This window comes from Perca flavescens, chromosome 17, assembly GCF_004354835.1.
Source record: "Perca flavescens isolate YP-PL-M2 chromosome 17, PFLA_1.0, whole genome shotgun sequence".
NCBI classification, from domain to species: Eukaryota; Metazoa; Chordata; class Actinopteri; order Perciformes; family Percidae; genus Perca; species Perca flavescens.
Window position 1 is genome coordinate 32,607,685 of NC_041347.1, and position 17,051 is coordinate 32,624,735.

The window sequence follows — 17,051 nt, forward strand, 5'->3', positions numbered from 1 at the left end:
TACATTCATCTGTTCCAGCTTTAGTTACTAGTTACTTTAGTTACTCCGCTACATTCATCTGTTCCAGCTTTAGTTACTAGTTACTTTAGTTACTCCACTACATTCATCTGTTCCAGCTTTAGTTACTAGTTACTTTAGTCACTCCGCTACATTCATCTGTTACAGCTTTAGTTACTAGTTACTTTAGTTACTCCACTACATTCATCTGTTCCAGCTTTAGTTACTAGTTACTTTAGTTACTCCGCTACATTTGTCTGTTCCAGCTTTAGTTACTAGTTACTTTAGTTACTCCACTACATTCATCTGTTACAGCTTTAGTTACTAGTTACTTTACACATTAAGATTCCTGCACACACACACACACTGTGTGACGAGACATGGCAATATAGTTTAAAACACATACACACCACCTCTTTATGCATAAGACTTGGCCTTATTCAATTTCAAATGGTGCATCGATTGAATTATTCACCTGAGAAACTTGCCCAAATACATCCTGGCAGAACAGGCACTAACTGTCATTAGTGACAGAACAGTGAATCCCGGTCCAACAGTTGCTATTTTCGGGGTATTCCCATCAGAAGAACAACTTACGGTCCTCCAGGGTAACACTGTGGACTTTATTACACTTCTAGCCTGGAGACTAATTCTTTAGCACTGGAAGTCTGTGAGACCTCCCTCGTTTAGATACTGGGTCAAAGAGGTTCTCTATGGGATCCCATAGAGAGACTTCATGGGATCCCATAGAGAAGTTGAGATGTAATCGGAATAATTTACGGGACAGATATGCTAAAACCTGGGCCCCCTTTATAGAATTTGTTGAAAGTGTATCCCTCACATGATGTAATTCTCCTTTGCACATCGATGTACTGTCAACTGGTCTATTGATGTATGGTATAAGGATATATGTGCTATAATGCTGTATAATATCCCATTCTGAGCAGTGTAAAGTGATGTACAGGAACGCATACATCACCTACCTCTATTTTTTATTTTTTTGGGTTGAGCCTTGGTGGATGGGTTGGGACGGGTTTGTAATACATTGTATCTTTGTTGTTTTGTAAATTGAAAATCTATAAATAAAGTACTGAAAAAAATCCAAAGAAGATTCCTGCACACAGAACACATGTAGTTTATAAATCTGATGTTTGATTCTAAAGTAAACTAGCCGACAATATAACGGACTACAAGTCCAGCTGAGATGATGAGACCATTAAACACACAACTGGTTGGTTCCTTTACTCTTACTTCAATGGGAGGATTCTTCTTTACTTTTAATACTTTAACTACATTTTCCTGATGATCAAAGGCATAATTTACAGGGGGAGTGGGATTTTTGTTAGTTTTTGTTCCTTTTCAATATTTTTGCTGTATTTTGGAAATGTTTTGGTGCTTTTATTTACAATTCTTTTCAATGTTTTTGTCTCTTTTTTTTTTTTTAAATCCATGCAGACATATCCCAGGACCTCCCTACATAGTTGGAGATCTCAACCTTGCTTTTATATGAATGCACGAGTAATAATAAGCTAATGATAGAATATAAAACAAACTTTTAATACTTTATAACAACATTTTCATGATGACACTTTGTAGAAGAATGTTTTTGTAAATTAGTGAAATGCAAAGAAAGCAGTTATGTTTCAGAGTTTTATTTCTGGTACGCTACAAGACAAAGAACCAAAAAAAATGAAGTTAGTTATTTATATATTTTTAAAGATGAAGCAGTGACATAAAAAACAACGTTAATAAAAGATACACTTAGCTGACTTATGTTCTATGCACCGAATCCAGATTTTTGGGGTTTGGCTGAATACTGAATCCACTGGTTGAGATTTGGCCAAATACAAAGCCGAATCCTCCTCCCATCCTCAGTCCATTACCACAGTAAACACATGAATGTATGTAATGTACCTGAAGTTGCTGCATTTGTAATGGCAAATTTACATTTAAGCATTTATTCTTTATAATCCTTATGTTTTTATTCAGCACATTGCATTTTCAGACACCAAAGCAAAGGTAGTTAAGTGGCATTCTTGCCCGTCAATTAGAGGTTGTTTATACTTCCGAGACTGAGAGTCTGAGAAAGTGTATGCCCGTTGTGTGAACTGATAAACCACAAGGCCATACACTCCCAACATCCTCCTCTCCCAGCTGCGTTAAACCCCCTTGTCTGTTCAGATGTACAGGGAGCGTGACCCGAGCTGGGGCAGGAAGAGGACATAGGATTAGATTTAAGGATATATGTCAGAAAGGGGTAAAGGATAAGATGAAGTGATTTAATGACGTATGCCTGTGTCTCCCTGATAAATGTTGGTACCAGGAGCTATATTTTTACTGTCGTCAGAAAGAACATCTTGAAGGTTGCTATCTTTATTGTTTGAAAATTGATTGTGTTCAAATGTCACTCCCCTCTTTCCCAAATGTGCATTTAAGCTCACTCTTTCCTTCCACTCATTTGAAGAATCTTTGACACACCGAGCTACGTGCTTCTTGTGAACCTGTATTCTTCCTATTTTGCAAAATATATATGTCTTTAATAAAATACAAAAACCCAACTTGGTTTTAGTCTCAGTCTGTCTTATTTGTTTCAATTTACTAAACTCTCAAACTCTTCCCCCTGCTGCAAAGGAAAATTCCATAACACATTCTGGCTGCTGTCTGGAGATTCCTTCGTGCACAACTCGTATTCTTTCAGATGTTTCAGACCAGATGTTGTAACAGCGGCCATATTGGGTATTGTTTAGGGTCCTCGCCACCATCAGACCAATCAGCATTGAACAGATTGAACATGTAGCTGGACTTGAATGGCCTTCTTTTGACTGAAAGTACTGCCAAACAACAACTTTTTCTGCTCACCAGTTCCATTTCCACTTTCTCACAGCCTACTGCATTGAACGCTCCACCTACGTAAACACCTTCACGTAATCAACGGCGCCGTCGTTACGGCGACCAGCGTAGCGCACTGAGTGCAAGCGTAGGGTTCGGTTCGGCAGAAACCCAACCCCGTCAAAAAGCCCGATATTCGGCCAAATCCAAAACAGAATCCTGGATTCGGTGCATCCCTGCTCTAGAACGGGGTCAAACTCAACTTCTACCTAAGGGCCAGACACGTCTAGTTTATTGACTTGCTTTTAATTAAGAGAGAAAGTAAAATATCTTTGACTGTTTGAGCATTTTTCTAGCTTTTTTTCCATCATTTTGTCGTTTTTTTGTAACTTTTTTCTAGCTTTTTCAGACGTTTTACATTACATTGCAGCCCGGTTACAGCGTTCATGTTTAATACTGGACCAATTTCAAAGATTGTTGTTCCCATCAGTCACGTACACACAAAAACATATAAAAATAGTGCTGGGTTGAAAAAAAACTAAATTACCCTTCAAGGAGAGGAATGTAAAAGGAATATGCCGCCACCGTTTGTTGAAATAGTTCTTATCACGTCTACCCTAGCTGTACATAGGTGGGCCAACGCATTTTTTGTCTCAGTGCAAGTAATTAGGTTGTTTTTTTTGTCTTTTGTTGGCTCACTTTTACTCACAACATGCTAACCGGCAACATAGGATTCCATTCACTACGCTAAGCTAACTAGCGGCGGCAGCATTGCCGGTGTTGCTCCGGACTAAAACGATGCATGCACAAAAAATGCGTTGGGAGAGGAGACCCCACCTATCTACAGCTAGAGGAGACCTCACCTATCTACAGCTAGAGGAGACCCCACCTATCTACAGCTAAAACCTATCTACAGCTGGGGAGAGGAGAGGAGACCCCACCTATCTACAGCTAGAGGAGACCCCACCTATCTACAGCTAGGGGACCTCACCCTACAGCTAGGGAGACCCCACCTATCTACAGCTAGAGGAGACCCCACCTATCTACAGCTAGGGGAGACCCACCTATCTACAGCTAGAGGAGCCCCATCTACAGCTAGAGGGAGACCCCACCTATCTACAGCTAGGGGAGACCCCACCTATCTACAGCTAGAGGAGACCCCACCCCAGCTAGAGGAGCCCCACCTATCTACAGCTAGAGGAGACCCCTACAGCTATCTCCCCCTATCTACAGACCTCACCTATCTACAGCTAGGGGACCCCCTACCTATCTACAGCTAGGGGAGACCCCTATCTACAGCTAGAGGATCACCTATCTACAGCTAGGGGAGACCTCACCTATCTACAGCTAGGGGAGACACCACCTATCTACAGCTAGGGGAGACCCCACCTATCTACAGCTAGAGGAGACCCCCACCTATCTACAGCTAGGGGAGACCCCACCTATCTACAGCTAGGGGAGAGCTAGGGGAGCACCCCACCCATTCACAGCCCCACCTATCTACAGCTAGAGGAGCCCCCCTATCTACATCTACCCCAGCTAGGGAGACCCCACCTATCTACAGCTAGAGGAGACCCCACCTATCTACAGCCCCCATCTACAGCTAGAGGAGACCCCACCTATCTACAGCTAGAGGAGACCCCACCTATCTACAGCTAGAGGAGACCTCACCTATCTACATCTAGGGGAGACCTCACCTATCTACAGCTAGAGGAGACCCCACCTATCTACAGCTAGAGGAGACCCCACCTATCTACAGCTAGGGGAGACCTCACCTATCTACAGCTAGGGGAGACCTCACCTATCTACAGCTAGAGGAGACCCCACCTATCTACAGCTAGGGGAGACCCCACCTATCTACAGCTAGGGGAGACCTCACCTATCTACAGCTAGAGGAGACCCCACCTATCTACAGCTAGGGGAGACCCCACCTATCTACAGCTAGAGGAGACCCCACCTATCTACAGCTATATCTACAGCTAGGGAAGACCCCACCTATCTACAGCTAGGGGAGACCTCATCTATCTACAGCTAGGCGAGACCTGATAAGCCCTATTTCAACAAAAGGTGACGTATCCCTTTAAAAGACCTCTCTAGTGACACAATTAGCACAGATACAAGTCAGTGTAGCCACTGTATGACATGTTAGGAGACATAAACCTAAAAAAAAACACATTTTTGAGTGGAATCTTTAAGTAAAGAATCGGAATACTTCCTCCGCCTCTGGAGTGTCCTCTGTCGCCCATCAGTCCTCATCCTGACTGGTCACAGTCTCTTTTCCAGTGGGAGGGGTCTCCACAATTCCAGCATCCGTGCCTCCGTGATCCTCTGCTCGGACCTCGCCCTCCGTTTCTCCCTCCCTTTAATGCCTGCAGAGCTTGAATCAGCTCCTCCGTGAGCCTTTCCTCCATTCGAGCTGTATCTTGCTTTTTCTTGTCATCCAAATCTCTCAGAGTTTGTTCAGCATGTACAGCGTGTGCTCGGATGGATGACAGGGGTTCCATATCCCATACCGGCGAATGTTTGAATGCCTGGTCTTTGATTTGTTCATCCAGGCCCAGCAGGAAATAGTGCTTTAGCAGTGAGCCATACAGGGGCGTGTCTGGATCCAATCCGCTGTTATCGTCAAACTCCTTCGTCAATCGGATCAGATGGTCTTCCACCGTTTCGCCAGGCTTCTGCCTCCAGCGTATTGCCTCCCATCTCTCGATGGCAGGGAACGTCGTTTTAATTCTCTCGCAGATCTCCTCCACATGTTCACGATATACAGCGCCTGGTGTCCAGTCGTAACGCCTGTCTCTCTCTAGCCAGACTCCTCGTAATTCGCAAAATTTCAGTTTCATGCTGTGGATTAGGAGACTGTAGATTTCTCTCAGACTCGGTTTGAATTGCTGCACAATCTGGGACAGTATTTTAACAAACGCAGCCCCTCCTCGTTTGTCTATATCTGGCATTTCATTGGCAATGGAGCTTATCTCGTCTGGCGTCAAAACTTCGTAGGAATCAGGCACCTGAACTATTTGGATGATCCCGTGGGTTTTCTGTGATCTTGTTGCTCCGTAGACCTCCATCGCCCCAGCTCCAATATCTCTTGGATCACGCTCCTCGATAATTCCGATGCCGTTGGTTGTCTGAGATCTTCTTGTCCCTGAATTTTGTGTCCGGGCTCTGTAGACATCCATCACACTGGCTCCAATCTCTCTCAGATCACAATCCTCGATAATTTCGATGCCGTTGGTTGTCTGAGATCTTCTTGTCCCTGAATCTCGTGTCCGGGCTCTGTAGACAGCCATCACACTGGCTCCAATCTCTCTCAGATCACGATCATCGATAATTTCGATGCCGTTGGTTGTCGGTGATCTTGTTGCCTCTGAATCTAGGGTCGAAGCATCGTAGCCGTCTATCTCCCTAGCTCTGGCTTCACTCAGATCAGGCACCTCAATTATTTTGTTTGTGGCGGGGGTTGTCTGTGACTTTCTTCCCTCGGAGACTGGGCCGGCCAGCACGTCTTCTGACTCTGGGCCTGGCGGGGTGGGTTCTGCTGAGGTCGGCCGACTTCGGACCTCCCGCTGTGGATTCACAGGCTGATGTGCGGCCGAGGCGGGGACAAGATTCAGGTCTTTCTGTGGATGTGAGGGCCGAGGACACGGATTAGTTTTCCCCGGCGCCTTCTTGCGCCCCTTCTCCTGCCGTCTCTGTCGTACGTCTGTCTCCTGTTTCCACATCTTAAATGCTTTCCAGTCTACGCTGCCGTAACCGTTCATTTTCTCATAAACATCCAGTTTATCTTGCAGTCTCTGTATCAGACGTACACTGAAACTACCATTCTCCGGAAATCCGAATGTCTTCACCCAAAAAGAAAGCGGTTTGCATGTCTCGTCACCGTGTTTCTTGCACATAATCTTTGCACATCCCTTCAGCTTGGACTTCACAGTCACAGTCAAAGGTTTGCTGTTACTTTTCCCCATTTTGGTCAATGGATGGGCACCTCTCTTGACCTGACGACCTCTTTTGTGGCCCTTAGTACTGTTTACTTTATCTCTGGGGAATGCCGAAATTCCACAGTCTCTCCCCTCTGCGATGTCACAAGCAGGGAGTGGATTTACGAGCCGTCCTCTGGGAAAATTCCCTTCTTGGATCTTACAGGCGATTTTAAATCCCTTCTCCAGCTGCAGCAGATTCAACCTGTGTAGAAAAATAGATTAAAGAAAGCATGAGTTAGGCATCTCGGAGCATTGTTCATGTTTGAGCTGGAATCCCTGTTTTAACGATCTAAAGAGGTCAAGTTGGCTGAAGGGAGGTTCCCCAAAACAGATACAAGAGATAAGAGTGCTCCAAGGTATAAAGATAAGAAACAGCTTTAATCAGTGCATGTGCACTTAGTAATGGAAAGATAAATATATTAGTAGCTTTGTTTACTCTGTGTCCCTGTAGTGGGACTTCTGCTGTTAACGTTCCTCTTTTTACATGTCGTATACACCCTAACTGTTGCGATCTGACTCATGACAGTTTCACATCTTATGTCCAAAAGTAGGCCTACCCGCCACACTCCAAACGGAGTTCAAGAACTACAATTTAGAGCAAAATTGAAATTTTGAGCATATCAAACACATCATTTCCTGCATTCTGGTGAATTTCTTTTGCACCAATTTGTGCCTTTTCTGCATAAATTTATGATGCAAATGTCGGTTACACTTTACGTGAAGGTATCTACATAAGAGTGATGTGACACTGTCATGAACGTGTCATAAACATAAACAAGTCATAAGTGTCATTCGGTTTTAGAGTTAGGGTTCATGTGTTGTGACAGTGCCATGTGTTCATGACAGTGTCATGTCACTCTTATGTAGATGCCTTCAAGTAAAGTGTTGATCTTGAGATGTTCAACTATCTCCACTCCCTTTATGTGGAAAGCACCAAAAGTTGCAAAGAAACTCCCGCACACGGTCTATCATGCAAAGATACATTTAATAGCTGGCAACGTTTCAGTGCTCTGAACATTGTCTCTTTGCAAGTTTAGACAGTCTGCAAGAGTTTCTCTGCAACTTTTGACCTACTCACCCCCCCTCCGACGCGCCTGTCTCACGTTCTAGATGTGCAAAGTATATTTCTGTTCTGAAAGCACCAAAAATAGGCCTTTACCCACCACACTCCAAACGGAGTTCAAGCCGAGGCCAGTCCAAGGCTGAATGGAGTTCACTCTAACACTGGTCAAAGAGGGTTATTATACTCTCACCATGGTTCATAACAGAGACCCTTCTGTGTGTGGATTATAGCAGGGCTGTCAAACTCAACTTCACTAAGGGCCAGACATGGAGAGTTTATGGACATGCTTTTATTTAAGAGGAAAAGTCAAATATTCTGACTGTTATTATTGCATTTCCAATACAGCTTTCTCACTTACAGTTTGGGAAGTGTTTCCTCTATGTTGATTTGACCTTGGCGGCCCCCCACATTTCTGCCCCCCCCACGGTATCAGAAATAAGGCTGCATTGTTAGATTGCATGTCGGAGAACGTTTGTATTTGAGGTGCATTATTTACATGCTGAAGTAGTTCCACTGCATTAAGATGATGTAATTAATAGTGGGTTTATTGTTATTTGCTACAGAATGCTTAGCCTATATGTCAAGATCAAAGTTGGCCTATATAGTAACTCAAAAAATACAGTTCAATCACAACTGAGAATATGCATCATTGGGTGTGTGTGAATAGAGGTGAATAAATATATTAGTTTGTGTTGCAGCGAAGAGTCAGTTCCGTTTCATGGAGTGGGGGGTGTTCGGACCTGCCCCTACTGCTAAAAAAACTCCTAAAGGAAACACTGTTGGGCCTCATAAGACCCCCAAAAAGTGACTTAGCCATCATTGAAAAAAGCAGACGTTAAAAAAAAAGCAAAAAAAATATTAGAAAAATAGAGATAAAAAGGCCAAAACATTGGCAAAGGTAGGAATAACTTCACGACAAAAACTAGGTGGGCCAAAGTTTGAGTTTAGTTTGAATAGTGTGTTTGCCGGTTTTAGTTTAGTTAAAGTTGTTCAGAAACATTTCGTTTTACAGTAGTGTTAGTGACTTTTTGTCTCAGCTACATTTACAGACAGAATAGGCCTACATGTTGGAGAAGCAGCATTCAGTGGTGGAAGTTTTCCGCGAAGCAGCAGGGTTTAGTAATATCAATGATAAGAATGAAAACAAATAGACAAAGACTGTTTGAGAATTAAACCAAAGTCTGGTCTTTGAGCATTTATTATATTTTGCAAAATAGAGAAACACAGATTCAAAGGAACAATCAGCACGTCTGAAAAAGTCTTTCTGCCTCTTAGCCCAAACATCACATATTATATAGAGAAAAAAGAGCATCGTTAAAAGCCAGCCCCGCTCATTTATCTTGCTGCTGACCATTTGAGTACATACCATAAACAATCTAAGTTAGTTTACAACCCCCCTTGCGTGACGCAGGGTGAAATTTGTCGTCGCAACATTCCTCGCAATAGTCGGGATTTATAAAGAATTTCCATGCGTAAAAATGTTCCCAGTTTTCCGCAACCTTTTTACCACACGTGTGATCGTGCGTAATGCTCCCAAGGTTCACCCAGTTTTTTGTTTTCCTGAACCCAACAATCCCGTTCTTGCTAAACCGACCCAGATCCGGTCGCGGTGCCCGGCGAGGGGCTGCCAGCGTGTGTGTGTGTGTGTGTGTGTGTCTGTGCGTCTTTATGTGTGCGTGTCTGAGTGTAGGTGTCTGTGTGTGGGAATGTTGTCTTTCTGCACCTACTATTCCCACACAAAGTTACCAAATTGTTATATTTCAGTCACTTTCACCTGTTTTGATTAAGTTCTAAGAAATAAGCACCAATAATGATCCAAAATCTTGTTTCTATTTTTTACCTTTTCAATAATTGAATTTCCTTGTTTTCTCACAAAACACAAAAATGATCATATGATCATAAATGTGATCTCATGGGGGTAAATGGCACATATGAACCATAAATGATGTATGTATCATTGGTGATTGAGCTAAATCTGTTACATTACATTATTAAGTTTGTGTAACAAAAATATGAACGCTACACAAGGGTTAAGGCCTCCAAACAGGATTTAGTTTGGATGTTCTCCCTCTGTTAGGAGCACCTCGATCTCACAATCACTGAATCGGGTTTTTTCCCCCATTTTTCCGTTTCGTGATTGGTGATCAAGGGCTCCTTTCAAGGCTGGAATATCCATTGATTGATTAACATGGACCTTATTAGGACAAATAGTGCAGGACCGCATAAGGTAACGCACGTCCGTATTTATGACGAGAAGAGTGCGTACCGTGTGCGCCGCAAGGTGTTATAAATCTGAATATGTGTTTTGCGCACGAAATCTTTCAGAATAGAATCTACGCACAGTTTTATAAATGAGGGCCCTGGTCTGCCGCAACTCTCAGTTCTTTTAAATCAAGGCTTAAGACCTTTTTTTATGTTGCCTTTTCTTAATTCTTATACTGTACTATGAATTTTATTCTTGTATTTTATCTCGTATTAAATCTATATTCGTTAATATTTTAATGTTTTTTTATTTTCTATTTGTGCTCTTTGCTTATTAATGTTTGATGTTAAGCACTTTGAGTTGCCTTGTGCTGAAATGTGCTATATGAATAAAATTGCCTTGACACTACTTTAGTGTCCGATGTGAAGGAATTGCAGTAGGCTACTCAGTTTGTGTAAAAAAATAAAAATTGAAATTATTTAGCCTACGTTCATTTCTATTGGATTCTGTATTAGTTTTTAACCTGGCGTTTAATTTGACTTTTTAATTGAAGGGTTTAGTTTGTATTTAGTGTCAATTTACTAAAAAAAATATTTCCACCGCTTATTTTCATTTGAGTTTACTACAATAACCCCGCTCAGGACATGCTTAATGTTTAATAGAATCCCCCCCCAGGCCCGCTGTAACATACCTGCATGTATGCAGAAGGACAGCAGAGTAGAGAAGTCCTCTCTGGACAAACCAGGTGAATCCTCCGTTGTGTCTTGGCTGGAGCTCAGGCGGAAAGTCCCCGAGTAGCGGTGAAGTCTTCTGGGGCCCGTTCAATGCTGCTACGGTTCCCACGTTTCCCCAGAACGGTGTGAAACGGTCTTCAACAGCTCCACATATTTTACATGTTTTTCTCTCGTTTGGTGGGCGTGTCTCTCATTTATTGGTTGTATCACAGGCAAAGGCGTAACTTTGGGTTCAACAGTGGGGAGGGGGGTGTTGAGAACTACAATTTTGAGCAAAATTGAAATTGTAAGCATATCAAACACATCATTTCCTGCATTCTGGTGAATTTTTTTTTTGCACCAATTTGTGTCTTTTCTGCATCAATTTAGTGTCATTCTGTTTTTGTCATGACAAGTTATGGTTAGAGTTAGGGTTCATGTGTTGTCATGTGTTCATGACAGTGTCATGTCACTCTTATGTACATACCTTCAAGTAAAGTGTTACCCAAATGTCCTTATTTATGTAAAGGAAATATATTAGGTTTTTTGGGGGTTGCACTGATCCCCAATGTAAATTACGCCTATGGTCACAGATGATAGCCAATCAGCAGAGACGTGTATGTTAAATTCCAGGGGGGGTCAGGACCCCTATATAAGGGTTTTAATTAAAAACCATACTGTGTAAATAACATAATGATGTATACTTAAAATATCTGCGTAAGTAGTAAAACAATTTTTTTTTTTGTCCCCCCCCTCCCTTGCCTCACAGTGGTTTGGTCCACTGCCTGCTTTACCCAAGGGGGTGAGCCTCTCTCCACAAAGTGTAGCTCCTATGGCGCCATTTTGATGCTAACAAGCCATCACCTCCCGTTAGCATCCCATTGACTCCCATTCATTCTGACGTCACTTTGACAGAGAATAACTTTCCATCTGAAGCGTTTAAAGACTATTTGTCCGTTGTTTATTTCTAAAAATAGGCTAACGATTGGGTCATAAACACGCAACGTACTGTTGCATAGTAGAGGAATTACCGTATAGTTGTAATGGCAACATTTTATTTTAACATTATTGTTTAATGATTGTTTAATATTCTACAAGATTTTACTATTCTACAAGATATTCTTACATTTTGTGAAGACTCTTCCACTCCAAGTGAAATAGCTGAAATTGTGAACCTTGAGTCTAGCTGAAGTTATTTCTTGTTGAGAAGACCTCAGTCTCTCATACTGTTTACTTTTAGCAGATAAGGTGAAGAAGGTCATAACACTGTCTCTTTCTGTCTTCTGAGATAAACTGTTGTTTAGGCTAATGTTAGGAACAGGAGCAGAGGGGAAGGTGATACAATGATTTGACTGTTTATAGTAGGTGTTTCAAGTTTCAGGATGCTAAAGATATCATTAAGAGGGATGGCTTTAACAGAGTTTGAACTATAACGTGTTGACATTTAGTTTTGAGTCAGAAGACCCTTTCAGAACGTGAAATTGTGAAACTGTATTTCTCTATGTATTACTCTATATTTGCAAATATAAATAAATACTCAAAGACCAAACTTTGGTTTAATTCTCAAATAGTCTTTAATTCGTCTCACCTTGTGTTTTTGATACGCACTCCTGCTGCTCACAAGAAACACTTCCACTACATAGTACAGGAGAAGCTCACAGGCAGTTTGGACTTCCATTAGCTGTTTAGGTTTAATTACTAATGTTAACTAGCATGTTAGTGATCAGTAATTAGCCTGTGTCTATGTTATCTCCTTACATATACCTACACTCTCCGTCTCTGTAAGATTGGGAATGATTGAGATTTCTCTCGGCACAGCTACCAGAAGACTTCACACTTTCAGACACGTTGCTCACGTCACATCTACGTCTTCAAGCTCAGTTGGAGGCTGCTCAGTAACACTCAGCCAGCACCGGGAAAGAGACTTCTGATATCCTCCACTGGTCTCAGACCAGAGACACGGGGTCTGCTGGTCCATTTCTTTTATGGTCTACACCTTTCTTTTAGACTCTACACCTGACTGTCCCTGGTGGACAGTCAGGTGTAGAGTCTCAGGGAAGTGTGTTGAGTTTAGTTCATATTTTTGGAGGTGTGTGCTGTCAGGGTGAGCAGATGAGCTTTACCAGTGGCTCACTCATTTACATTATGATCAGCTAATTTAACGAGTGTACAAAAGCATTATATTTCTTTTATATGGGGACACCTTTTCAAAATAAGTCATTATGTTTTAAGGTGTTTTTGTGGTTTGATTGTAAACTTAAAAGTAAATAAATGATTTTAAAGAAGAATATTTTGGTCAATTTAGTCAGCTTTTTCATTGAATCAAGAGAAACAGTGAAAAGAAGGATTAGCTACACTAATGATAGTATTAAGACTTTCCTCTGTGTACATATGTATAATTGTCGCTGTATTATTTGTCCCTTCAAAAATTGCTCTTCAGAAATGTTATGTTTATTGTCCCCCCAACTATTAGATGAGATTTACGCCCATGACGTTAACCCGTGGTAATAAACAGGCACCGAGCTTGCTCACACAACAAGGGCTGCATCCCATGTCCCTTATGTGATAGCTCCTCGTCTCGTCGGTGCTCCACTGAATAGGGCTGGGCGATATATCGATATAAAAAATATATCGATATATTTTTAAATGAGATATGGAATTAGACCATATCGCATATATCGATATAGTTCAAATGTGATCCTTGCTCCCATAGATATATACACAGATGTCGCCTTGAGGTTCTAAACATACGTCAAAACCGCCGCCATCTTGGAACAGGGGTCCGAAGCATTCAGATCAACGCTAAAGATGCCGGACTTTTGTACTGCTTAATTATGTTTGATAGAGGAAATGAAAAGAACAAACAGCAATGAATAACATTTAACAGGTGACAATGTGTTTTATGATTATGTATGCCGCCTTCGACCAGCAACCTGAGCTCCGGCGGCAGCGGGAGGCGGAGAGCTCCGTGGCCGGCCGCAGCGTCTCTTCCCCCGGGAAAAACACAGCTTTGCCTCGCTGCTGCGCGGTCCCCGCTGATCCAGATCGGACCAGCCAAAGACAGAGTGGTGATCGGTAGGATCTTACACGTAGTCCAGGACGACCTGTATGTCGATATCGGCGGAAAGTTCCACTAAGTTTGCGGCGGCAGGCGGACGGAGAGAAGCTACAGCGGGGCAGCAGAGACCGTCTGCGGCTGCAGGATCTGGAGCTCAGTGCCCGTTAAAATGACATGTAACGCATAAATACATACAGAAATAAATAGTGGAGGAATGAGCCTGGACATTTCAGTCTGTTTTAAACTTCACCTTGAAGCAGAAACTCTTAGTTCAGAAGGGTGAAGTTTCCGTTTGAACTCAGATCTGTGAACCGATCATAATAAATATTCTTTGTATTAACACATTAATTAGTTTCTTTGTTTTGTAGTCGATAGTTCATCTTTTAGTTTACTTAAGTGGAAGCAGTATCAAGTGGAAGAATGGGACTATAAACCTAGGCTTACAGGCATGAGGCATTACATTTTGAACAAAGTAGATTATATTAATATCAAAAGCTTAATTGACCTTTGGAACGAATCACAAATATGGAGCTTTGATTTCAAAAAGGTACTCCTGTTATACAGTATTTATGTTTACATTTTATTGTTATTTGAACAGCTGAGCATTTAATCATGAACCAGGTGAAGAAACCGGTTTATTATTTATTTGATTTTGCAACTGTTTCTATGAAACTACTTGTGACATGTCATATTTGATTTTGGCTTTGACTGAACATTTGCTCTCACTTTGCGGAAAAAAATATCGGGATATATATCGTATATCGATATTCAGCCAAAATATATCGGGATATGACTTTTGGTCCATATCGCCCAGCCCTACCACTGAACCAGAAGTTGTTCTGTCCCTCCGCGGTGAATGCCGTCCCAGAGCTCTTATTAGGAGGGAGCATCGAGGATCTATTGGCGAGGATTCACGAGAGCAGCCGTCCCGGAAGCCGTGCAGCTGAAGGAGTTTCTAACTCCGCCCAAACAGCTGACGAATTCACGTACCGCTTCATAGGAAAGGACGTCTCATCCCTCTAAAGCACGTTTGCTCGTTGCCTCTCTCCTCAACACGGTCTCACGGCAGTTCGTGAAATGGTCACGTTATTTTAAATCTTTTGATTCGTGTACAACGACACGTTAATCTCGTTTTTTTTTCGTGGTGGCCAGCACGAAATTGTCTATACGGAGATTAACGGGGAAACAGAACGCCACACGCGGAATGCGATCCCCAGCCTCCGGGGTGAAAGTCCTGAATTGTTTGACCCCCCCTCTCCTCTCCCCCAACCAACCTCCTTACGCGGATTTTTGGCATTTCATACTACTCAGTACCGTAGTCGTGCTGTGACCACGACATATGCTTCCCATTTAAATACATTAGTTTACATTTTCGTGCTGGCCACAAAAAGTTGTTTTTTATTCTCAGAGTTTGACAAATATTCTAATCTTAAAAAATAATAACAATTATTTTCATTGATTAATCTGTGGATTATTTTCTGGATGAATGGATGAGTTGTTCGCTCTATAAAATGTGGATCAGTGTTTCCCAAAGCCCAAGATGACGTCCTCAAATGTCTTGTTTTGTCCACAACTCAAAGATATTCAGTTTACTGTCACAGAGGAGAGAAGAAACTAAAACATATTCACATTTAACACGCTGACATCACACAAGTTTTACTGTTTTTCTTATAAAATGACTCAAACTGATTAATTAATAATCAAACTAGTTGCTGATTAGTTACAGAGAATGTAGCTTTAAGGAGCTTCAGCGTTGGTTTCCCCTATCAGAGCCGGCAGCTTTGTTATTATTTTTGCAGTCTGTGTCAATGATATTAATGTGAGTTATTACTTGAGGTGTTATACAATCATTTTACCATTTCATCAAAGTATTATGATATGCAGACAAATTAGACTTTATTTTATTTGCATCAGTTTTATTTAGTTTACCACACTGATGAACTGTTGACTTTACCAAACGAAACAGACTGAAGAACATGAGGAAGGAAATGCTGAAATGTGGTCACTCACCTCAGAGACACGGAAGAACATTTTAGGTTATAGATAAGATGTGTTTTGCTGCTCTGAAAACAGATCATCTTCCTCTCGTGTGTTGACCTGAGAACATGGAGAAGCTGACCGGGTGTTGGCTGCTGTTGGCGGCGCTGAACTTCGCTCTAGCCCGGGGCAAGGTAACCCCGAAATACTTCAAGGATGGCGGGGTGCTAACGATGGACGTGAGGTCTACTTCTTCTGAACCTCTCTACAACATCCTGTGGAAGATTAACTGTGACCTGTTGGCTGAGTGGGTCACAGATGAAGTCACAGGTCAAGATTTAGTCCCTTTGACTTATTACAGATCCTTTAGAGGACGCACAACCCTGGATGTAACCACTGGACGTTTGGTAATCAACAACATGGCTAAAGCTGACATGGGGGAGTATTCAGTGGAAATCAACAACAAGGTCCAGAATGAGAAATATAACGCTGTATTGATCAAAGAAGTCCCCCAGCCTAAGGTGGTGGTACCAGAGAAATGTTCCCCCGCTTCGGACAACTGTACTCTGAGCTGTTACGCTGACACCACAGACGCTGGACCGGTCACCTACAGCTGGAAGATGGGAGACGGAGAGTGGAAGGAGTCAGGAAAGGACTTGGACATCACCTCCCGGATAAAGAACCCAGTCAGTGAGAAAGAAAGTACACCCTGAAAACAATCCGCTCTGCAAACTTGTTTTGACTAATGAAGTTAATAATATAGACAATATCATTTAGATGTTACGCTGCATGCAGATATAAGAAACCAATTAAATGTTGCTTGAGAGATTTATTTTGCCTTCATTATGTTTTGTGTGTAATTGTGCTCTAAGCGATGTCACGCGTTTTTTTAGGCTACAATATTTTTTGTCACATACAGCAAACATCTCCTCACTATCTGCTAGCAGCCTGTCCCCTGAACACACTGTAAAAAACATCTCCTCACTATCTGCTAGCTGCCTGTCCCCTGAACACACTGTAAAAAACATCTCCTCAATATCTGCTAGCTGTCTGTCATCTGAACACACTGTAAAAAACATCTCCTCACTATCTGCTAGCTGCCTGTCCCCTGAACACACTGTAAAAAACATCTCCTCACTATCTGCTAGCTGCCTGTCCCCTGAACACACTGTAAAAAACATCTCCTCAATATCTGCTAGCTGTCTGTCATCTGAACACACTGTAAAAA

The 17,051-nt window shown here is 42.1% G+C and overlaps 2 protein-coding genes across 2 annotated transcripts; one reads left to right on the top strand and one right to left on the bottom strand.

Annotated features, from left to right (window-relative positions):
• Nucleotides 1–4,869: 4,869 nt before the first annotated feature.
• LOC114572360 (uncharacterized) lies at nt 4,870–10,935 on the bottom strand. Its single transcript, XM_028603961.1, has 2 exons — nt 10,767–10,935; nt 4,870–7,011 (listed from the first exon to the last, which is right to left on the bottom strand). Exon 2 carries the CDS (start codon nt 6,792–6,794, stop codon nt 5,079–5,081), a length of 1,716 nt encoding a protein of 571 aa, XP_028459762.1. The 5' UTR covers nt 6,795–7,011; nt 10,767–10,935; the 3' UTR covers nt 4,870–5,078.
• A 4,957-nt stretch (nt 10,936–15,892) lies between these two features.
• On the top strand, nt 15,893–16,739 carry LOC114572425 (T-lymphocyte surface antigen Ly-9). Its single transcript, XM_028604055.1, has one exon. It carries the CDS (start codon nt 15,952–15,954, stop codon nt 16,534–16,536), a length of 585 nt encoding a protein of 194 aa, XP_028459856.1. The 5' UTR covers nt 15,893–15,951; the 3' UTR covers nt 16,537–16,739.
• The last annotated feature ends 312 nt before the right edge of the window (nt 16,740–17,051 follow it).

Excerpts from the sequence above, each read along its gene's own strand:
- LOC114572425 (XM_028604055.1), top strand. The coding sequence starts at position 15,952 with ATGGAGAAGCTGACCGGGTGTTGGCTGCTGTTGGCGGCGCTGAACTTC.
- LOC114572360 (XM_028603961.1), bottom strand. The coding sequence starts at position 6,794 with ATGGGGAAAAGTAACAGCAAACCTTTGACTGTGACTGTGAAGTCCAAG.